The 24,623-nt window shown below is 44.0% G+C and overlaps 1 protein-coding gene across 3 annotated transcripts in view; it reads right to left on the minus strand.

Moving 5' to 3' along the window:
- The window catches only part of mtrr (5-methyltetrahydrofolate-homocysteine methyltransferase reductase), a 119,241-nt gene that overhangs the window by 8,505 nt on the left and 86,113 nt on the right, over positions 1-24,623 (minus strand). For 2 of the 3 annotated variants that reach the window (XM_078538734.1, XM_078538732.1), the window contains exons 13-14: positions 14,418-14,510; positions 12,795-12,977 (exon numbers count right to left, since the gene is read on the minus strand). In XM_078538734.1, coding sequence (XP_078394860.1) covers positions 12,795-12,977; positions 14,418-14,510 — 276 coding nt within the window. The remainder of the gene's footprint in view (positions 1-12,794; positions 12,978-14,417; positions 14,511-24,623) is intronic. The other variant, XM_078538733.1, reaches the window with a different exon arrangement.

The following is a 24,623-nucleotide window of genomic DNA, read 5'->3' on the forward strand; positions in this document are numbered from 1 at the left end:
CTGCCTGGTTTAAATGTCAAACAATGCTAGGCACTTAACTGTTAGTCACCATCAACAGGTGTATTCGCCATGGCATTGCCTCTAACAATCAGAGTTCATTTGCCAATCAATCCGTACTCTCTTCTCATTCAGTATAAATTTGTTGTTTCCCCTAACATTGGCATTTTCTTGCAAGTTGTCCTAATGAGTGCAAGGCAAAAAACTTCGACAAAAAAATCTCTTTCTTCATAGACAGGCAATATGTATTAGACATGGATACTGCATACAGTTTGAATAATTAAGAATTTTAGGGCAGAATAAGTTGGGGTCAGAAGGACTTAATCATTTCAATCAAACCCTAGGCAAGTGTAGCAGCTCAGCATAGAATATTAAATAGGTAATGGAGTGTTTACCATCTCATGATATAGAGGAATCACTATCTATTTTGAAAGTGAACTACAGCACAATCACTGATTTTCATTTCAATGGTACAAATTGCAGGCAATTTTACAGAATTGAAAATGATTTACAAACAATGTTACACAGTTGGCTCTCCATCTGAGATGGAATTACTGCTTTGTTTCCCCATTTTCAATATATATTTTAAACAGTAGCTGCAATTATTGCTATTTTTTGAACCTGACATGCATCTGCAATCAGGGTTTTCAAAGAATTTTTTTTTAAGAGGAAAAAATGAATTATTCAGTTGAAATTTTTCCCATCTAGCCAGCATATTGACAATAGGTTGGCCAGCCCTCCGGCTTTCCCTTCCTTCCTTCCCCTCCAACAACATTCATTATCAGTACCAAATTTCTGAATGATGAAAGAGAAAACATCTGTTTTAAAATTTAAAATTTTCAAATAGTAATGGCAAGTAACTGGCATGCTATGTTTGCCTGGGTACTGCACAAATAGCACATTAGAAATTCAAAGCTAATAATACAACTACAACCAATGTCTATCTTCTTCCTAAAATAAATATCAACCCAAACATTAATGCGTTTAAAAATATAGGTACATTTCTTTCAGCAGCCTGGTTGAAGGCATTCCTAATTCCCTACCAGATACTTTTGTCCTATTTTCTGACTCTTATTTGCCTCCCTAGGGCAGCAATTAAACAAATCCAAAAAGGATGTCCATAACTTATTTGAAAAAGGTTACCCATCACCTCTGGCACCAGTCAAAATCCTGAAGAAACTGAAAGACTTAAAATGGTACATGAAGTACAATTACAAAAATACATAGAATGCTGGCATGGTTTTATTGAAAAGCTTGATGGTTGTGATGGAGTGTCATTCTCCACTACAGTGGTACTGGTACATGCATGGAGGGTTAAGAAGGAAACCACAGTTTACTAGTAGGGTTCTATTCATTAAAATTGATAGACTATAGGTCGCACAGGAGGAGAAACAAAGCTTTATGTATGTACCTGGCATGTGCCTGGGGCATCAAAGTGTGAAGTTTACCTTACATATCTGTCAAATAGAGTGTATATGAAAAGCCCCAACCTTTGTTATAATTTCTCTGCATTCAGGGGAGCGATTTTCCCCACTATTTTAGGTGCCAAACAGCCTCCAAGGTGGCCAAGACAGGGTCTTAAACCAAAACCAAAATTTTGATGAATTAGGTGAAGTTTGTACTAGGAACTGCCAATTGGAGGGTCATTAAGGGGCAGACCGCCATTTAAGTCATTGCCAATGTTCATTAAGGAAGCAGTGAGGCATTTCAGTGGCTAGTACTTAAACTAAAGCCCCATTCCATCATGAAACACATTGTTGTGCGTTAGCCAGCAAATTTCAAACCTTCATTGGGTGAGTACAGTCCATATACGCCGCTGCATGAAAATCATGTCTAATCAGTGGTCGAGTGTAAAACTAGCATGTGTACACTTTAGCATCTCCAGACAAGTTCAAATTATGGTAATCAACAATTGGGACCAAAGTCCCTCTTCCTGGCAATGTCTGAGGTTGCAACACACACTTCGCAACCTTGGTATCATGTGTGACTTTGAAATGAACTTCCAGCCACATACCTGCACCATTACTAAGGCTGTCCATTTCCACCCTGTAATATCACCTGACTCTGCTGTTGTTTCAACACACCTGCATGCCTTTGTTACTGCTCAATGTGACAATTCCAATGCACCCCCGGCTACCTCCAACTTTCTACCTTCTATAAAATTGAGGTCATCCAAAACTCGGCTGCACACATCCTAAATTGCACCAAGTCTATACGAACACATGAATTAGGAGCAGGAATAGGGCATTTGGCCCTTTTAAGCTTGCTCTGCCATTTAATAAGATCATGGCTGATCTGATTGTGGCCTCAACTCTACATTCTGCCTACCTCCAATAGCCTTTGACTCCTTTATTAGTCAAGAATTTATCCACCTCTGCCTTAAAAATATTCAACGATCCTGCTTTCACAGCTCTCCGGTGAAGAGAGTTCCAAAGACTCACAACCCTCAAAAAGATTCTCCTAATCTCAGTCTTAAATGGGAGGTCCCCTATTTTTAAACTGTGTCCCCTAGTTCTAGTCTCACCCACAAGGGGAAACATCCTTTCAGCATTCACCCTGTCAAGTTCCCTCAGGATCTTATATGTTTCAATAAGCTCTTCTCTCATTCTTCTAAACTCCAATGGATATAGGCACAGCCTGTCCAGCCTTTCTTCACAAGATAACCCCGCCCCCCATTGCAGGTATCAATGGAGTGAATTTTCTTTGAGCTGCCTCTAACAAAGTCCTGTTCCTGCATCTATCCCTGTACTTGCTGACCTACACTGGCTCCCATTTAAGCAATGCAGTGATTTTAAACTTCTCATCTTTGCCTTGTTTTCAAGCCCCTCCATGACTTTGCCCCTCCCTAACTTTTTAATCTCACCCAGCCTGACAACCCTCTGAGATATGTGCGCTCCTCTAATAGCGGCCTCTTGAGCATCCCCTTATTTTAATGTCTCCACCACTGGTCTCTGTGCCTTCAGTTGCCTAGAAACATAACTGTAAGCTCTGGAATTCCCTTCCTAAATCTCTCTGCCTCCATTTTATCCTACCTCCTTTAAGACATTCCTTTACATCTAGCTTTTTGACCAAGTATTTGGTCATCTGCCCCAATATCCCCTTATGTGGCTCTGTTTCAAATTATGTTTAATAAATGCTACTGTGAAGTGCCGAGGGATGTTTTACTATGTTAAAGATGTTGGGCAGAATTTTGCCTTGTCGGGAAGCCAACTGCTGCCTACGATTGGGCCCGGGAGGCAATTTCATGCTGCCGGGCCAATTAAGGCCCTCCTAGCGTGAACCGCGAGCGGCAAGACTGAGCGCTGCCTGTGTGGGTAGGGGGAGGACGATGAGTTGGGCAAGCGCAAGCACGCGCTATATAATTCCTGCCACCTCAGGGAGATGAAGACATATGAAAAAATATAATTAAAGAAATAAAGATGAAATGAAACAAGTCCCCTCATGTGAGTCTGTCACATGAATACAGGGACATGTTATTAATGAAAGAATAAAGATTTTATTTGATTTTTATTTGCTTTAGGAAACCTCATCCCATCTGTGGATGAGGTTTCCAAAAACATGCAAAGGCCACTTGGCCTTTTCACCTGCCTGTGAACCGTAAGGTTGGACGGGCAGCGAAAAATTTCATTTAATTAACTTCTTAATAGCCTTACTAGGCTTTTAATTGTCAGCGGGCGCACTGCCGACTCCGGGGTGTACCCACCAACCAAAATATCGCACGAGTGTACGATGACGTCGGGATGCACGCCCGATGTCATCGCGTGTCATTTTACACTCAGTCAGGTCGGGTGCCCACCCACCAAGCTAAAAATTTAACCCATTATTATTGTTGTTAAGATTGTGCACTAAAACCAGACTTTCAAGCAGGCATGGCTTATTAGCAGAGCACCCAAAAACGACCAGTTTACACTCTTTCACCAAAATAACCCCCACAGTATTCTTTGTTGGTTTAAAACATGGGACACTGTCACCTCCACAAATGCAATTTAGTTTTCCCTGTTATTCACTGAGTTTGTATTTATGTAGGAAGATCACAATATGCTTGCCCCAGATACAGTTTCATTCCCTCCTCCATGCCACCAGAGAAGAGGCAAATTGCCATGCAGATACTGATGTTAACTGCAATTGGGATTTAAACTCCTAATACCAAATGCAGCTTTCTTGCATTGCGGTTGCTGAACCCTGTCCAGTACTGCTGTTCCACATTTGGTGGGATCAGCTTGTGACCAGGTCATATGCACCAAGGCATTAGGGGAGACCTGATTGTTCCTTCCAAATTACACTGAAAGCCTGAACACTATGCAATACTCTCTAAATTAGATAAATGGTTATTACTGTAGATAAGCTTTTAAGTTTAAAGCTTTGCTTTTATATTACCATCTGTTTGGTGGTTGGCAGCGGTTTGGCAATAATCTCTCAAATTAATGGTTTTAGAAAACAGTATTACATAGTAGGTGGAGAGGTTCAGCAGAATTCTGCCCAACCCTCTAAAGTGTTTATTTTTAATTCAATTTTTTTCTAACTCTAGGTCTCCTCCCTGACCCCAAAATAGGAACTTTAAAATGTGACAAATTATTTCCCATGTTAAACATATCAAAATCTGCTAAAAGGTAATTTGGTTACAATTATATCAAACAAGTCACATGTTGTACACAGAGTCCATTTTGTTCGTCGAGTCACTGGAATTGACCAAAGTCAGGAAACTGATATGAAATGCCATGGTCTACACAATATACTCTGACTCTCAACCAACCAACTCCTCTTCTCCATCACCATCTTCCAACTTTGCAGAGCTTCAGCGATTCCACAAAAGAAATAGGCCATGTAGAACTCAGTCCTGGTCATAAATTAATAAATGGTCCAAACAACCAGACACCCTGCCATTAATATTCAAATAATGGCAAAGATACAAAGCAATGGTGAGGAAATATATTTTTAAAATTGGAACCAACGTCCCTGGAGGTGGCATTCATCTAAGCTACATATAAAAGTTGACACAGGACAGGATTTTTCAGAGAGCGAAGTTTCCTACCGTCAGCGAAAAAGTTAGCTGAGATGGCATCGCCACTGACCACGGCTGGACGGCAGGCATTTAATGCTTTAAGGAGTATTAATTGGCTGAAGGCAAGACTTGTGCCCTTCTCGGCCTTTTGGCTAAGATCAAGTGTTGCAGGGGCGACACCATGGTCCTACCAAGGCAAGGTCGGGATGGAAGGGCTATAACCAATCGCAATCCAAATCCATACCGTGGGTTACCTATCACCGTCCGAGTCACGGTGAACCACAGCGAAGGAGGATCACCTATGGATCGGGGCTTCTTCACCAGGAGGATCCTGTTGAAGGCGTGCGGCTTCCAAGCTCCGGAGATCTTCACCCTGCACGACTCCCGCAAAGGTGGTTATTTTGACGTGACGTTCAAGCGGGTGGCAGACTGCGTCCGGCTCCTGAGGGTGTTCGAGGAGAAGAGAGACCTGCCGGAGATGAAGATCCTGACGGCGGAGCCGCACTTTTCTCTGCCGTTGCAACGGGAACGTGTGGTGATGGTGCATGTGTACAACCCCTTCATCCCTGTCGCCGACGTGGTCACCTTCCTCACCAGGTACTTCGATAAGGTGGGGAGCGGCACCGAGATTCGAGACGACTTGGGGATCTGGACAGGCAAACGCCTGTTTAAGGTCACGCTAAAGACCGATGGTAAGGGAGCCATTTTCCACCCTCCTTCCAGTTTCGCTATCGGGGGAAACCGTGGCTACCTGGTCTACGCTGGGCAACCCAAGCATTGTCGCTCATGCGGCAAGGCTGGTCATGTGGCGGCCAACTGCAGCGCCTCCCTCTGCAAGATCTGCAAACAGGAAGGGCACCAGACAAAAGACTGCAAACAGGCCAAGTGCTGCAACCTGTGTGGCGAGGCAGGTCACCTCTACAGGACCTGCACCAAACGCTGCCGTACTTACACACAGGCAGCCAAAGCCGACCAGGGGGAAGCAGAAGAAATGTTTCGTGTCACTCCAACCACCAAGGCCCCCAGGGAGCTCAACGGGACAAAGGAGGACACAGAGAGAGACAAGGTGGAGAAAGAGATCGAGGCAACAGAGAGCCAATCAGCAGCACTACCCCCTGTACCTCCCAGTCCTCAGGACAGCGAATCAATGGAGGAGGAGGCAGCAGTGGAAAAGCAGCAGGGGGAGTGGCGGACGGTGAAGAAGAAGAAAAGTAAGAGGGAGCGAAGAAGAAGCAAAGGCGTTTCCCAGAGAAGCGGCAAGAGGCGTCTCCCATCCGACACGGATGACAAGGGCAGCAGCTCTTCGGATGATGAAGTGCCAGGGCGGCACCGACAGAAGAGGCGGCAAAGCTCCAGGGCGTTGGAGGACGAGACACCCGAGCTCCAGAAAATTGGAGACAACAAGGAGACCAGCGCACCCCAACTTTGCCTGCAACCTGAGGAGGCCAGTGCACCACAGCCCCTGGAATCTGGGAGCAGTGAGGCAATCATCGCACCCCAGCTCCAGGAAGCCGGGAACAGCAACACCCCAGAGGGGGAGAGTTTTGGAGAAGCTTCTCCAGCAAAGGTCATCTCAAAACCCGCTCTCTACGTGAACCTCCAGATGCCACCGGAGCAGAACACGGCCAAGGAGATCTACCTCAGTCCATCCAAAGTGAAGGAATTTGAGCTCACTACGGGTATGAAGGAGCAGACTAAAGGTCTGGGACTCTCAGAGACAGTGGGTTTGGTAGGAGAATAAATGCTTTAAAATGGGTTTAAAGATTGTATCCATAAATGTGCGTAGCATTAAATCTACTACGCGATGTGTTGCGACCTTGGACTACCTAGCCAAGGTCAAAGCTGACCTGTTGTTTCTGCAGGAGTGTGCGATACCGCACCTCAGCTCCTACAGGCAATGGTCACGATGGTGGTCCCACGGGCCATCGATCTGGTCGGGCGGAAACGACTCTCGTTCCTCCGGCCTGGGTATTCTGCTGCGGGGAGGCAACTTCACCGTCTCCGAGGTCAAGGAGGTGGTGGGCGGGCGACTCCTCGTAGCAGACGTAATGTACAAGAACGCTCCACTCCGGTTAATTAACGTGTATGGCCCGGCACAAGGGGCTGAGCGGCTGGAGGTTTTTCAGCAGCTCCCACTGCTGCTGGCGACCTCCAGGCCGGTCATTCTGGGCGGTGACTTCAACTGCATCATCGATGCGGCTGGACGATCCGGCAGGGCCGGCAGCAGATTGGACGCTACGTCCAGATCCCTGATGGAAACAGTTAAGGATGCCAAGCTGCACGACGTCTTCAGCAACCCTGCAGATGGAGCGCAGCGTAGATACACCTGGTCGCGGCCAGACGGGTCCATTCGTTCCAGGATAGACTTCCTGTTTGTGTCCCGTGCATTCACAGTCAGATCCACCGACGTCAAGCGTTCTTCTCTGACCACTGCCTCCTACTGGCGGACTGCCACTTGGAGAAGGACCTGAGGGTGGGCAGGGGGGCATGGAAGCTAAATGTGCAACTGCTGACCCCAGAGAACATTGAGGAGCTCAAGAGGGATTACAAAGGTTGGAGAACCGTGAAACCCCTCTTTGAGTCCCTGACACACTGGTGGGAAGCGACCAAGGGAAGCATCAAGAGGTTTTTCATCCTCAAAGGCACCCAGAAAGCTAGAAAGGAACAGAGGGAAATGTCCCGACTCCAGAAAAAGATGCAGAATCTGCTCTGGCTGCAGTCGATGGGGGTCGATGTCAAGGAGGAGCTCCATGAGGTGAAGGGCCAGCAAGCCTCGCACTTTGCCTCGGAGGCCTCCAAGATCATCTTCCGTTCCAGAGTCCGCTCCGTGGAGCAGGATGAGACGTGCTCACGTTTCTTCTTCCAAAAGGTACACAGAGAGCGCTCTGTGATCAGCAGCCTGAAGGAAGAAGACGGCTCAGTAAAGTCATCACGATCCGACATTCTGAGGATCAGCAAATCCTTTTATGCCGGATTGTATGACGTGAAGCCCACGGACAGCACGGCCTCCCAGTCCTTCCTGTCCTCTATCACGGAGGTCTTAGACCACAGTACGCGGGAGAGCCTGGACAAACCGCTAACTCCTGATGAACTGACTAAGGCCCTCGAGTCCTTCGAGAAGAGTAAAACCCCCGGAAGCGACGGCTTGCCGGCGGAGTTGTATTCGGCTCTGTGGGACTTGATCGGCCCAGACCTGCTAGGGGTGTACGAGAGTATGCTCCTGGCCGGTAGTATGTCAGAATCCATGAGGAAAGGCATCATCACCCTCATCTACAAGCACAAGGGGGAAGGGGAGGAAATTAGAAATTGGCGACCCATTTCACTGTTGAATGTGGACTATAAGATTCTGTCCAAGGTCATCGCCAATCGGGTCAAATCCGCTCTGGAATTGGTGATTCACCCTGACCAGACCTGCTCTGTGCCAGGCAGGAAGATCTCTGACAGCCTGGCGCTGCTCAGGGATACGATTGCCTATGTACAGGACAGGGGTGTGGATACCTGCCTCATCAGCTTGGATCAGGAGAAGGCCTTTGACAGAATATCGCACACCTACATGGGGGATGTGCTCTCCAAAATGGGGTTTGGGGAGGGAATTCGAAATTGGATCCAACTGCTCTACACTAACATCAGTAGCGCAGTCTCAATCAATGGGTGGGAAACAGATAGCTTTCCGATTAAATCTGGAGTCAGGCAGGGCTGTCCTCTCTCGCCTGTCCTTTTCGTGTGCTGCATAGAACCCTTTGCCGAGTCCATCAGGAAGGATCCGGGCATAAGAGGAGTGACGATCCCAGGCAGTGGAGGCACTCAGGTAAAAGCCTCCCTGTACATGGACGACGTCGCCGTCTTCTGCTCGGATCCGCTGTCGGTGCGCAGACTGATGCACATCTGCGACCAGTTCGAACTGGCCTCGGGAGCCAAGGTAAATCGTGGGAAGAGCGAGGCCATGTTCTTTGGGAACTGGGCTGACCGATCCTTTGTCCCCTTCACTGTCAGGGCTGACGGCCTGAAGGTGCTGGGGATATGGTTCGGAGGGACCGGGGCATGCGTTAGAAACTGGAAGGAGCGAGTGGCTATGGTGAAAAGGAAACTGGGCATGTGGGAGCGACGCTCCCTCTCCATTGCGGGTAAGAACCTGGTCATCAGGTGTGAGGTACTCTCGCTGTTGCTGTACGTGGCGCAGGTCTGGCCCATTCCAGACTCCTGCGCGATGGCGATCACTCGAGCCATCTTCCGCTTTATCTGGAGGTCGAAAATGGATCGTGTCCGCAGGGACGCGATGTACAAGCCTCTAGATAAAGGGGGAAAAAACGTGCCCAACATCGCCCTCATACTGATGGCCACCTTTGTGTGTGGCTGCATCAAGCGGTGCGTAGACCCTCAGTACGCAAACACCAAGTGTCACTACGTGCTGAGGTTCTACCTGTCCCCGGTGTTGCGAAGGATGGGTCTGGCCACGCTGCCGCGGAACGCTCCAAGTAGTTGGACCGTGCCGTACCACCTGTCCCTGGTGGAAAAATTTATGCAGAAAAACACCTTTGACCACAAGTCCATCAGGCAGTGGTCAGCACGTAACGTCCTAGAGGCCCTGAGGGAAAAGGAGAGGGTGGACCCTGTGGGATGGTTCCCCGAGCAGACTGTCAAAGTTATTTGGCAGAATGCCTCATTGCCAGAACTTTCCAACAAGCACCAAGACGTAGCTTGGCTGGTGGTGAGAAAGGCCCTCCCCGTCAGATCCTTCCTACACGCCAGGAGGCTCACCCCCTCTGCACGTTGCCCTCGAGGTGGCTGCGGTGGGGAAGAGACCGTTGTTCACCTCCTTGTGGATTGTGCCTTTGCAAAGAAAGTCTGGAGAGAGATGCAGTGGTTGCTGTCGAGGTTCATCCCGAGCAGTTCTGTGACACAGGACTCTGTGCTCTACGGGCTGTTCCCAGGGACACACACCGAGACAAACATCGACTGCAGCTGGAGGATCATCAACTCGGTGAAAGACGCGCTTTGGTCTGCCCGAAACTTGTTGGTCTTCCAGCACAAAGAGTTGTCCCCGACCGATTGTTGCGGACTGGCACAATCCAAAGTCCAGGACGACGTGCTGAGGGACGCACTAAAGCTTGGGGCAGCTGCCGCAAGGGCGCAATGGGGAAGGGTCGCTGTCTAAGACCTTTCTACCACAGCGCACCGAGAGACTGGGAACTGTTTAGAGCCCCTCGGGCTGTACAGATCAAAATGAAAGGCTGTAAATGATTGTAATATTGTTTGTACTGATGCACCTGGTGATACATTTTGTAAAAGTGTAACCTGGATTGTACCCTTGTAATGTTGTTTTTGAAATGGTTTTGAATGTGATTGAAGATATTTTATGAATAAAGTATATTTTTACAAAAAAAAAGACTTGTGCCCTTCTCTCAGGAGAAGTCCCGTCTCAAAGAGCCACATCATGGGTAGTGGCAGCCACTGCTGGGATGCAAGCATGATGCTGGAGCATACAGGACCAAGTAGGTGTGGGGGTCTAACGGCGAGAACGGCAGGGGGCAAGGGGGTTGAGGGTCCTGATGGAAAGGCTACAAGACTACCGACTCCCACAGCTACCTCGACTACAGCTCTTCATACCCCGCTTCCTGTAAGGAGTCCATCCCATTCTCTCTCAGTTTCTTCGCCTCTGTCGCATCTGTTCTGATGATGCCACTTTCAAAAACAGTTCCTCTGACATGTCTTTCTTCTTCCTTAACCGAGATTTTCCACCCACGGTGGTTGACAGGGCCCTCAACCATGTCCGGCCCATCTCCCGCGCATCCGCCCTCACACCTTCCTCTCCCTCCCAGAACCATGATAGGGTTCCCTTGTCCTCACTTATCACCCCACCAGCCTCCGCATTCAAAGGATCATCCTCCGCCATTTCCGCCAACTCCAGCATGATGCCACCACCAAACACATCTTCCCTTCACCCCCCGGCAGCATTCCGCAGGGATCGTTCCCTCCGGGACACCCTGGTCCACTCCTCCATCACCCCCTACACCTCAACCCCCTCCCACAGTACCTTCCCATGCAACCGCAGAAGGTGCAACACCTGCCCCTTTACTTCCCCTCTCCTCACCGTCCAAGGGCCCAAACACTCCTTTCAAGTGAAGCAGCATTTCACTTGCACTTCCCTCAATTTAGTCTACTGCATTCGCTGCTCCCAATGCGGTTTCCTCTACATTGGAGAGACCAAACGCAGACTGGGTGACGGCTTTGCTGAACACCTTCGGTCTGTCCGCAAGCATGACCCAGACCTCCCTGTCGCTTGCCATTTCAACACTCCACCCTGCTCTCATGCCCACATGTCCGTCCTTGGCCTGCTGCATTGTTCCAGTGAAGCTCAACGCAAACTGGAGGAACAGCACCTCATCTTCCGACTGGGCACTTTACAGCCTTCCGGACTGAATATTGAGTTCAACAATTTTAGATCATGAACTCTCTCCTCCATCCCCACCCCCTTTCCGATCCCCCTTTTTTCCAATGATTTATATAGATTTTTCTTTTCCCACCTATTTCCATTATTTTAAAATGTATTTCCATCCATTGTTTTATCTTTGCCTTTTAGCCTATTTCGATCCCTTCCCCCGACCCCACCCCTTATCTGTACCTTTATTATCACATTCCTTAGATAATATCACCAGCTTCAACACCTCTTTGTCCTTTTGTCTATGACATCTTTTGGTTATCTCCACCTATCACTGGCCCTCTATCCAGCTCTACCTGTCCCACCCCCCCTTAAACCAGCTTATATTTCACCTCTTTTCTATTTTTCTTTAGTTCTGTTGAAGAGTCATACGGACTCGAAATGTTAACTGTGTTCCTCTCCACAGATGCTGTCAGACCTGCTGGGTTTTTCCAGGTATTTTTGTTTTTGTTTTGGATTTTCAGCATCTGCAGTTTTTTGCTTTTATTCATTTAAGGCTTTGTTCTTACTGTTTTGTGAAACTGACCCTCCAAATCCATTCTTGTTGGTCAATTCTAATTATTTTCTCTTCTTCTAAATAGGACATTTAGCAATTTCAGCTTTAATTAAAAAATGCAAAACTTTCTTACTACAGATAAAGTACATTGGTCCAGATCTTCCAGTCTTCAGATTGTTGGAGGTCGGATGTACAACAGATGATGTGCATCGGAACCCTGCAAGCCCCAACATACTGACTGCCGTGGCAATTCCCGGGAAGTTTCAACTTCCAATGTACAATTTCCCTACTTCCCGGGACCCTTTTCAAACATCTCCGTCTGTGAGTTAGAGTCGGAGACTTTGGACAGTTCCAATGTACTTACCTAGGTAAGTTACCCAGGAAATGTTAGATAGATTAAAACCTAATCTAACTCCTGGGTAACTACTCACCTGACAGCACCCCTAATCACTCACACTGACCCGCCCCCACCCAGCCCCGACTTCCTCTCCCCTGGGAAAGCCAGGCCCGGAAAATCCAACAAGAAATGCTGAGCAACGTTAAGGCGGGATTTGAGCAGAGCGGAAATCCAACAATGATTGCCACTCATCGGAAGCTCTGGGTCATTACATTCAATTCAGATACTCTGCGTTAACAATACCATCCACCTCAGGGAGAATGTACTTACAGAACATTTATTCACCAGCTGATACATGCATTGGGTGCCTTTATGGATTGAAATGCAGCACTGCCCACATGTTATAAGTCATATATATTTATCTCATAAGAGAATTATGGTTGAATTATATGCTTTAATCTGTGCCATTCTGTAACATGCAATTATATACATCATTACTATGAACCTATCAATTTCTACTTACCCACATACATACAAATATCCACTTTCACTCAGCAACATTTTCGTGACATTTTCAGCGAAGAGCTGAAGTAGATGTTGAACATATTTTGGTTTTCCTTCTGTTGTGTCCTTGGGTAAATCTCTTGAGAAACAGACTTTCAGCTGGGTCAAAGTGCCATTGGTTTGAAAGCTCCTCAACTCATTTCTGGAAAGCAAAGGAACAAGATACATTTTTGCCGTCTCTTGCTTTCCAGTCACCCCCATTCCCCTCGAAAGACATATTTAGAGTTTTTAATTTCCTTTTCCCTTTGCTCTGTTCATTTTTAAACTTAATCCATTTGTAGCGTCTTTCAGTCTTGACAAAAGGTCTATGTCTGAAATGTTAAATTTTCTGTTTTCTCCACAGATTCTGCCAGGCCTGATCTGACATGCTGCATTTCCAGCATTTTCGCTTATGTTTCAAATTTTCAACATTTGTTTTTTTTTTACTTTTTGAAGGTGAATTTTAAGCCTTCTGCCCCATTATAAGAGAGATCAGGTTTTTGAACTACAACTGTACATGTTAAAATTCTTCCTTTCCTAAAATAAAAACTTCCATGTTTACTCACCATGATTAGTTTTGAAGCACAATATTTCACTAAAGTTTGACAGAGAAAAGTTAAGACAGTTAGGGGCCAATAATGCAGTGGCTCATTGCCACTACTCTGATGTAGATTGGCCACCAGTTTCCCCTTAGATCAGGTTTGAAGGCCTGAGGCCTACTCCGTGCTCAGTGTAGTTAAGAAGCATATAGCATGCTGGGAGCCTATGCACACACAACTGTGCTCAAATCTCAACAAGTCCCCAGGAGTGAATTTAATTAAGGGTAACCCAATAATGCAGCTGAATGTTATGCCAGACACTAAGTACAGGTTTCAAACTTGCTGCAACAGAGATGTGTTATGGGGAAGGGGTGGAATTTGCACAGCATGGATCTTTTTTAAAATTATGTTGGGTCACCTTTACTCCAACTACCTATTTTTCAATGGAGTCTTTGCATCTCATCAGTTGCAATATATAAAAACAAGTGCCCCACAGGTGGCCTTTACTGGGCTGCTGGTGCCAAACAGTTTAGCCTCTGGCCCATGCTCAACGTACTGTGGCCAGCATCAAATTAAGTAACGAGCTTACCATTCATAAAAGGGAAAAATCAACTCATTTCAGGTGCAAGAACCTCAGGAGCAGTGATGCTGGTAGCTCTGAATCATGCCAGGGCTATATTTTGGACTTGGAGTAATTTTTGGGAGGATACTAGAACTGCCTTAAGTCAGAAATCTTTTGAGCTGAGCTAACATTTGATGATGAAAGAGTACTTCAACTGAAAAGTAGAGCCAGCCCATGAGCTCTACAAAGTTTTTGAACAGGACTGAATAATACGCGGATAGAATTTTGGTTGCTGTAATATACGAAAAAAAGGAGTAATTTGAAGACAAAAGTGAAAAAATTGTTTTTGAAGTGATTCAAATTAAAGTTTGTAGATATAACAGTGCAAGGTGTGGGAAAAATAGGATGTATTGAGCTAGCACAATGCCCCAAGTTACTCTGTGAATGGATCTAAGTTACAGGGGACTAAGTAGTAAATAAAGAATAAAAACAATGTATTTACCGAAACAGATAATCTCGATCATGATGTCGACAACCATAAAATAGCCAAGTTTCCCCAAAATCAAAGTCAGGATTCTCTTCTTTCTGTTTTTGACTGAAACAGAAAACCAGCAGACTAAGAAAGCAAAAACTAAATTGTTCAAAAATCTAGACCACCAATTACCCATGCTAGATCCTTGAAAATGTTGAGGCATTTTTTTTCTTCTCCTACATGAAGATGTTTCACGACCATCTTGCAGTGCCTCATCCGAATGATCATTATTCACATGTGTCTGAGTTCCAGCAAGCTGCTTGTCTGTGGCCAGCATCATGGTTGAACCTAATGCGTTCCCAGCTGAGGCAATATACTCACACTTTGGAGTAGCTGGGTAGTTATCAAGGGTAAGAAACTTCTTCTCACTTCTCTCCTTAATTATATACACTAAGGCTAAACGTAGGACATCTATTGCCATCTCAGCCAAGGTCAGCTAAGAATACTGAGAGGAGAGTTCGTCTCAATAATCTCACTGATCTATCAGGAAAACAGTCAGCCCATTAATTAAATTCATTTTATAATGAATAACCAAATACATTAAAGTACTTAATTTCTACCTCAGTGACCAAACATTTAAAAAGATTATTTTCATATACAACCTTCCACAATCTTCAAATAATTCTAATTGCCACAGCTTGTGTCCTTAACTGCACCAATTCTCACAGTTCCACCATCCACATACTTTCAAACGTTCCAAAAACCAAAAGTTGTTTTTTTTAAATTAAAAATCTCACTGACAGTTGAATCCACAACGAATACTTTTTTCATTTACAGAATCATAGAATTTTTAAAGTGCAGGAGGCCATTCAACCCATTGTGCCCATACTGGCTCTCCGAATAAGCAATTCACTAAGTGCCATACTCCCGCCTTATCCCTGTAACCTGCACATTCTTCTCTTTCAGATTACAGTCTAGTTTCCTTTTGAATGTTTCGATTGGATCTGCCTCCACTACACTCTCAGGTAGTGCATTCCAGACCTTAACCACTCACTGCATGAAAAAAATTCTCATATTGTTTTTGTTTCTTTTGACAATTACTTTAAATCTGTACCCTCTCATTCTTGATCCTTTCACGAGTGAGAACAGTTTTTACCCCATCTACTCTATCTAGACCCCTCATGATTTTGAATACCTCTATCACATCTTCTGTCCGTCTTTTTACACCGCCCCCCCACCCCCGGAAAACAGTCCCAATTTCTACAATCTATCTATCTGCATAACTGAAGTTCCTCTCATTCTTGGAACCATTCTCATGAATCTTTTCTGCACTCTCTCCAATGTCTTCACATCCTTTCTAAAGTATGACGCCCAGATAGAATGCAATGCAACAGCTGAGGTTGAACTAGTGTCTTATACAAGTTCAACATAACCCCCTTGCTCTTGTACTCTATGCCCTTATTAATAAAGCCTAGGATACTGTATGCTTATTAGCCACACTCTCAACCTGTCCTGCCACCTTTAATGATTTATGCACATATACACTCAGCTCCCTCTGTTCCTCACTTCCTTTAGAATCATACCCTTTATTTTATATTGTCTCTATATTTTTTCTACCAAAACGAATCACTTCACATTTCTCCACATTGAACTTCATCTGCTACCTGCCCGCCCACTTGTCTATATAACTCTTAACATTATAAATTGCTGACATATAGAAAATAAAGTTAAATAGTTTCAAAGAATTAGGCAGATGAGTTTTCACAGTACTAATTTTGCTGTCTAACCAATTTCTGTCTGTAGGCATTTAAAACATGTGAGCAGCTAGAGACGGAAATGTTATTACTTAAAATGCTGGCAATGGAGGCAGAGATGTGAATGACTTCTTATCAAGAACAGCTATAGCGTAAATAGAGAGAAACAGTAAAAACAACTTGCACTTATTACAGAAAACATTTCAAGGTGCTTCACAAACGTATAACCCAACAAAAATTCACAACTGGTTAAAGTGCATATTAAGAGGAATGGTTAAATGTTTGATCTCAGAGGCGAGTTCTAAAGAGGGTCTTAAAAGGAAAGAGAAGTAGAGAGGAATTGGGAGTGATTTCCAGAGTGTAGGTCCTAGATGGATGAAAGCATGGTTGCTAATAGCTGTGTCAAGGGGTTTTAGGATGCACAATAAGCCATAGTTGGGATAATTGAGTCTTGAGGTGGCAGAGGCATGGATGATGGTTTCAATGGCAGATGGGCTGATTTAGAGATGGAGACAAACCATTTCACAGAAGTGGAAGTGTGTGATCTTTGTGATGGAGAAGATATAGGGCCAGAAGCTCAGCTTTAGGGTGAACAGAACTCGAGGTTGTAAACAGCTTGGTTCAACCCGAGACAGTGAGGGGGATAGAAGTGATGTTGTCAGCATTCATGTGAAACATAACTCCTGGTCTTCAGATGATGTCACCAAGGGACAGCATTTTGACGAGGAAGAAGGAGCTAAAGATAGGTTATTGGACATCGCCAGAGGGAATGAAGCATGCACAGGAAGAAAAATCGATTGTTGGAGATGTTCTGCCTTTGATTTGATAGGTAAATGTAGAATGAAGCAAGGGCAGTCCACTGAGCTGGGCAATGGAAGGGGGACAACAAATACAGTAGCAAAATCCAAACAGACCTGCTGGATGGGGTAGGTTAAACAGGGAAGAGCTTGTTGAAATTAGCACCCAGTGGGTGCACTAGGTGAGGAAGTTTGGCAAGAGCAAATCAAAATCATAGAAATTTACCGCATTAGAGAAGATCATTCTGCTCATCTTGTTCACACCAGTCAAAAAGGCGCCATCCAGTCTAAACCCACTTTCCAGCTTTTGGTTCATAGCCTTGTAGATTATGACACTTCAAATGCATATCAAAGTACTTTTTAAAAATGTTATTAGAGTTTCTGCCTCTGCCAGCCTTTCAGGCAGTGAGTTCCAGATCAGCAAAAATTTTCCCCATGAATCCCCTCAAAACCGCTTACCTCTTCCCCTTAATCTATGCTCCCTGGTTACGATCCTCTCAACCAAGGAGAACAGGGCCTCCCTATCCACTCTATCTAGACCTCTCAATTTTGTACACTTCAATCAGGTCTTCCCTCAACCTCCCACTGTTCCACTGCCTCTTCAATTGTTCCTTGTAATTAAAATTCTCCAGTCCAGGCACAACCCTCTTAAATCTCTTGAATCCTCTCTGATGTAATCACATCCTTCCTATCGTGTGGTGATTAGAACTGCACACAGTACTCCAGTTGTGGCCTTACTAGCATTTTATATGGTGCCAGCATAACCTCCTGCTCTTATATAGTATACTTCGGCTAATAAAGGCAAGTATCCCATGTCTTCTTGACCACCTTATTTACCTGTCCAGTCACCTTCAGAGTATTCCTCTACACTTCTGAGTATCTTACCATTTATTGTATTTCCCTTGCCTTGTTAGCCTTCTCATCACCCTCATGCTTCTCGGGTTAAACTTCATTTGCAATTATTCCACCCACCTGACTAGTCCATTGATTCCTATAGTCTGTAGTTTTCTTCATCATCATCAACAACACTGCCAATTTTTGTACCGTCTCCCTTACATTCAAGTCCAAATCATATACCACAAAAGGAAGGGACCCAGTATTGAGCCTTGCAGAATCCCACTGTTTACAGCCTTCCAGTTACAAAACACCAGCTGACCATTACTCTTTGCTTCCTGTCCCTTCGCCAATTTTGAATCCAACTTGTCACTTTGCCTTAGATCCCATGGACTTTCAGTTTGGTAGCCAGTCTGCCATGCTGGACTTCAGCAAAAGCCTTGATAAAATTCATATAAATTACATCAAATGCACTCCCCCTCACTGAGCCCTTCTGTTATCTCCTGAAAAACTTCAATCATGTTAGTCAGGCTTGCTTCATTTAAATCCATTCTGACTTGCTTGGATTAATCCATGTCTTCCTAAATGAAGATTTATCCTGTCCCTCAGAACTTTTCCCAACAATTTTCCCACCAGAGGTAAGGCTGCCTGGCCTCTCTCTCTCTCTCTCCCTTTTTAAACAGTGGCACAACATTAGCAGTCCTCCTCTCCTCTGGCACCACACCCATGCAGAGCAGATTGGAAAATGATGGGCAGTGCCTCCACTATTTCTTCTCTTGCTTCCCTAAACTGCTGAGGACACACTTCAGCTGGGCATGGGCATTTATTCACTTTCAAAGAGGTTAAAACCCTTAATACTTCTTCTTTCACTATGTTAACATCATCTAGTATCTCACAATCCTCCTCCCTGATTGCAATGACTGTACCTTCCCTCTGTTTTGTGAAAATAGACATTAAAAACTATACCATCATTCTCTGCCTCCAAATACAGGTTACCCTATATTCCCAAATAGGACCTACTCTTTCTTTAGTTATCCTCTTTTTCTGGATGTACTTTTTAAAAAAAACTTCTGCGTTCTCCTTAAATTTTTCTTCCAAATGCTTTTTCATGCCCCCTCTTTGCTTTCCTAATTTCCTTTTTAATTTCACCCTTATGCTTTTTATACTGTTGCTTTCTGCACTATTGAGCCCATGACATCAGTCATAAGCTTCCCTTTTATTGATTATCCTCTCCTTTAAGCCTCTTGTCATTCATGGGGCTCTAGATTGGTCAGTCCCATCATTTTTCTTTATGGAATACACTCTCTCTGAACTCTCACTATCTCTTCCTTAAATGACTCCCACTGATTTCACACTGATTTGTCCTCAAGTAGCTGTTTCCAATCTACTTCAGCTAAATCACATCTCAGTTTAGTAAAACTAGAGAATAGAGAACCTCGAGATTCAAATAAGTGTTGCATGATGAATGTGAATATAGTGTAAAAATTCCAGTCATCATAGCAGCATATACTCTGGGTTAAAAGCAAAATACTGCGGATGCTGGAAATCTGAACCAAAAGCAGAAAATGCTGGAAAAATTCAGGAGGTCTGACAGCATTTGTGGAGAGAAGAAAAGACAGAGTTAAAGTTTTGAGTCCGTATGACTCTTCTTCAGAGCTTACTCTGGGTTCATTGGTTCCATACAGTGTGTAGAACCATAGAAAAGTTACAGTGCATAAAGAGGCCAATCAGGCCATCGTATCTACAGGCAAAAAAAGCAAAAAGAAACTAGCCGCTCATTTTAATCCCAGATTCCTGCACCTGGTCTGTGAGCCTTGCAGGTTACAGCACTTCAAGTGCAGATCAAGGTACCTTTTAAATAGGTTGAGAGTTTCAGCCTCAACCACCAACTTAGGCAGTGTATTCCAGATGCCTACCACCCTCTGGGTGAAAACGTTTCTCATGTCCCCTCTAATCCTTTAGCCAGGGTGCATAGAAAGTTGACCCCTCAGCTAGGGGAAACAAGTCTTCTCCCTATCTAGGTCCCTCAATTTTGTACAACTCAATCAGGTCACCCCTTAGCCTCCTCTGTTCTAAGGAAAACAGCCCTAGCCAGTCCAATCTCTCCTCATAGCTGCAATTTTCAAGCCCTGGCAACATTCTTGTAAATCTCCTCTGCAGTCTCTCCAGAGCAATTATGTCCTTCCTGTAATGTGGTGACCAGAACTGTTCACAAAATTCCAGCTGAGGCCTAACCAGCATTTTATACAGTTCCATCATTATATCCATGCTTTTGTATTCAATACCTCGCCCAATAAAGTGCTTTCTTGTCCACCTGTCCTGCCACCTTAAAACGACCTGTGGACATGCATTCCAAGGTCTCTCACTTCCTCAACCCCTCTCAATAACTTCCCGTTTATTGAGTATTTCCTTGCTTTGCTTGCCCTTCCCAAATGCATTACCTCACACTTCTCTGGATTGAATTCCATTTGGCACTTCTCCGCCCACTGAACAAAACCATTGATAGTGGGTGAACGGGTGTGAAGTGCCATAGTTTGGCATTGGCTTGGTGGGAAGAGGAGGACCTTTTGGTGCTTTCTTTGAAAAGCGCATCCTTAAAAGCCCCTGGCAAAAATTGGGCTCCAGCCACCATTTTCACCCCTCCATGGAGTCTTCCCAACTCCATGAAAATCCAGACCAAAGAGAACTTAGTAAAATAGCATTACCTTGTGTGCTGCAGTAAATACCATTATTGGACCTTCATTAATAATGTCATGACTAAAGAGGTCAGACCTTAAAGATGACTTCTGTAGAAATTACCCAACAGTGAGGAATATATTTTTATAAATAGTTGCAGGTAGTGGTAATATACCAGTACTTCACATAGAAATCTATGTACTTTTGTGTTGTAAACATGTTATCTCCTACATATATGCCAGGAGATAACATGTTTACCTATTCTTTCACAGGACATGGCCGTCACTAGCTAGGCCAGCATTTTTATTGCCTATTCTTAATTCCCTGTGAGAAGGTGGTGGTGAGCTGCCTTCTTGAACTGCTGCAGTCTATGTGAGGTAAGTACACCCATAGTTCTCTCCACTTGCCTGGATAAGGCAGCTCCAACAATGCTCAAGGAGCTTCACAGCATTGAGAACAAAGCAACACGCTTGATCAGCACCCCATGTACCACCTTAAATATTCACTCCCTCCAATGTTAATACACAGTGGCAGCAATGTGTACCAACCACAAGATGCACTGCACCAACTCACCAAGGCTTCTTCAACAGCACCTTCCAAACCCATGACCTCTGCCACTGAGAAGGACAAGAGCAGCAGATGCATGGGAACACCACTGCTTGGTTCTCCAAGCTCCACACCATCCTAACCTGAAACTATAATCGCCATAGCCAGGATTTTCCGGTTGCCGGGCGGGTGGATCCAGGAGCGGTCAGGAAGCCGGTAACCGCCCACGATCAGGCCCCAACCGCAATTTCACACTGGCCGGCTAATTAACGGCCAGCCAGCATGAGTCATGCGCTACAGCGCTCAGCGTTACCGGTGGGGGCGGGAGGAGGCCGAGTGCGGAAGTTCGCGCATGCGCGCAAGTGCACACGGTAAAACATCCTTGAGGCACAGAGCTGCCTCAGGAAGCTGAAGATTTTTAAAATTAAAAATAAAAGATGTTAAAAATAATGAAAACATGTCCCTTCACATGACTCTGTCATGAGCAGGGACACATTAAATATGAGTGTTAAATGGTTTTATCTTTTTTTTAAAAATCACTGGTCGAAACCTCATCCCACCCGTGGATGAGGTCTCGCCAAAAATGCAAAGGCCGCTTGGCCGAACAGTTGGATGGCAGCGAAAAATTGTAGTCAATTAATTGATTAAGGGCCTTAATAGGCCACTTAGTTGTCAGCGGGAGCACGGCCAGCTCCCGCGTGCGCCTGCCGACTGAAATATCGCACGGGTGCGCAACGACATTGGGACACTCCCCTGATGTCAGCGCACATCGTTTTATGCTCGTTTGGGTCAGGCACATGCCTGCCCAATGACAGAAAAATTTGACTCCATTTCTTCAACAGCACTGTGGATGTGCCCTCACCACATTAACTGTAGTGAGTAAAGAAGGTGGTTCACCACAATCTACTCATGGGCAATTAGGGATGGCAACAAATGCTGGCCTTGTCAGTGATGCTCACATCCCAGGAACAAATAAAAAGTTAACTTTACTGTTTTACAAAATAAAAAATTCAGACACTGTAAGGTGGAAGATCACGATGGCCACTGCGTCACATGCACATTGTTACGAAGCGATAGTGCTAAGATTCTGCCTAGTATCTACTAGGCACTACCCACTCAACCACTTGGTAACATTTCTTGTCAATCAGCAGCACTTAAAATAAGTAAAACAAATATCAAGTACAGTGTTTTATTATCATTTCTCACTTCCAATTCCCAGTCAAATCTAAACATTATCAACATAAAAGTAGATTAAAAACTACAAATTTCTCACTGTCCGGTTCATACTCTTTTAATATAGTATCACATTCCAAATTAATTCTGAAAAATCTGCAAGCTTTAAAATCAATTATTCAGTTGTTGCAGAGTTCAGTTCTTTTATTTGGATGGTTGAGCTTTTGACTTCATTGACATAATCAGGCCAGTATCAGACATTGACACCCTGAAGGTGCCATAAGGCCAACTGTTAAAAATCAAAAGGTCTAGCCTTTGTCAGTCAGAATTGTCATTCATCCTTCTGTTGAAATTAACCACACACTTATCATGCCAAAGAACAACATTTATTTCTATGGCACTCCTCATTTGCAGGAAAATGCCTCAGGATACTTTATAATGAGGAGGAAAGGGACTGGACGTGAAAAAGTAATTGGAATTATTTCTTGATGGAAAGAGTTTAGCTTCTGTGGAGGAGCAAAGGGACTTGTGGTGTCCATGTACTCAAAATCATTCACAACTTATGGACAGGTACAAAAATTAATCAAAAGGGTTAATAGAATGTTAGCCTTTATCTCAAGAGGGGCTATAATACAAAAGGGAGAAAATTATATCTTAGTTATAGAGGCCCTTGGCTGGACATTACCTGCAGTGCTGCATTCAGTTTTGGGCACATCTTAGGAAGGATACATTGGTATTGGAGGAGGTAGACTGCAGACTTAGTAGAGTATCAGAGCTTTAAAAAGTTATGAGGTCAGGGTGCATAAATTTAACTTGTATTCTCTCGAGTTCTGAAGGAAATACACAATAGGTTTGTATGCATTTGAAAGAAGGGAGTAAGTCACTATTTTAGACGATACTGTTGTCAGAACTGCTTACCTACCAGGTCAGTTCTAAGGATGGCATGCCACCAGAAACCATCACTATCTTTCCTTTATACAACGCCTGACAGATGAACGTTTCTAGCAGTTTCAATTTTTCTGCCAGATTTTGCAAGGTATCTGTTATTTTTACATCTTCAATATGGGCAATTTTTAGTGGAGGAAATACAACGGAGACTTCCTGTTTCTCAGATCTTAACTTTGTAAAATAAATTGTTTTATGTAATTTAAAATCTTGGTCTAATGTCTAGGAAGACAAATACACAGTACAAAATTCTCCTCCAGTTCAGCAATCTTGCTCATGGAAATGACAAAGATGGGTAAAAATACATGTACAGGTTGGGGGTTCTCTTCAGACTTTGGTGTTAAGGCACCTCTATCAAGCAACCTCCATTGTGCTCCTAAACTATACTATGAATCAGGCTTGGAATTTTTGGTAGATTTGCTGCATTTATTAACATACTCTTCTTCAAAGTAATATGTTAAAATTCACAGTAACTCTAGCCGCCAAAGTTGTGTTAACAAAGGTTATGCATCAGAAACACAAACCTTAGCTTCTTTTAAACTCAAGAATCACACATTCAATATTATCTGAATTTTTTAGCTTGGTTTTGCCATCTGTAAATTAATGAAGGTTTTACTAGATGGCATGCTAACAAGAAAAATAAAGTCTTGAATAAAATCCCTAGGTTCCTGAATTTGAAAGAATAGGCAGAAACAAAAATTTTTAGCACAGGCTTAAATTTAAACCTCTCAAGATTTACGTTATCCTTTTACCACAAACTAATCACATTTTCTTGCTTTCTCCCAACGCATTTTTCTTTAAATAATTATCTAGTAGTTTTTGAAAACGATAACTGATTTAGTATTAATTATTACCTGTTGTAAAGTATGAATCAATATAGCCAAGTGAAAAAAAAAATTTTTACTCTCCCTCTCAAGTATCTAATATTTACCTTAAGGTCATGGCTTCGCTTTGATTTACAGACTTATGGCAATAACCAATGCAGTGTTTCTTTCTCCACAGACGCTGCCTGACATGTTTCCAGCATTTTCTTTTTTATTTACAACATCTATTTGTTTTAACAAATCCTCTTCAATCTTCTCAGTTCATGAGAACATAGCCCTTGTTGCTCTAGCCTTTCCTTGTAACTCAGGCTTTTCTTGTTGGGACTAACCTAGTAAATTTGTATTATTTCTCTCCAATGCTGTATACCACTCCAGTAGCCAAGAATCTCAAACTACAAGTAACATTTCAGGTGTGGCTGAACCATTGTTATGTTCGGTGTTACAATGACTACTTTGCTTTGGTATTTATCTCTTTCAGTATAAATTTCATTGCTTTTTTAAAAGTACATATTCAACCTGTCCTTTTTGTGGATTTATGTATTGCACATCTAGGTCACTTTTGCTCCTGTCTTGCATTGGAAAATTTTCTATTTAAATTATATCCTCATGTTTCTTTCTCTTCCCCAAAGCTCAAAGATTTTTTTATTCAGCAGTTTATCCAATGCTTTTCAGGCATTTATATTATAA

The sequence above is a fragment of the Cetorhinus maximus genome, chromosome 3 (genome assembly GCF_964194155.1).
Source record: "Cetorhinus maximus chromosome 3, sCetMax3.hap1.1, whole genome shotgun sequence".
NCBI classification, from domain to species: Eukaryota; Metazoa; Chordata; class Chondrichthyes; order Lamniformes; family Cetorhinidae; genus Cetorhinus; species Cetorhinus maximus.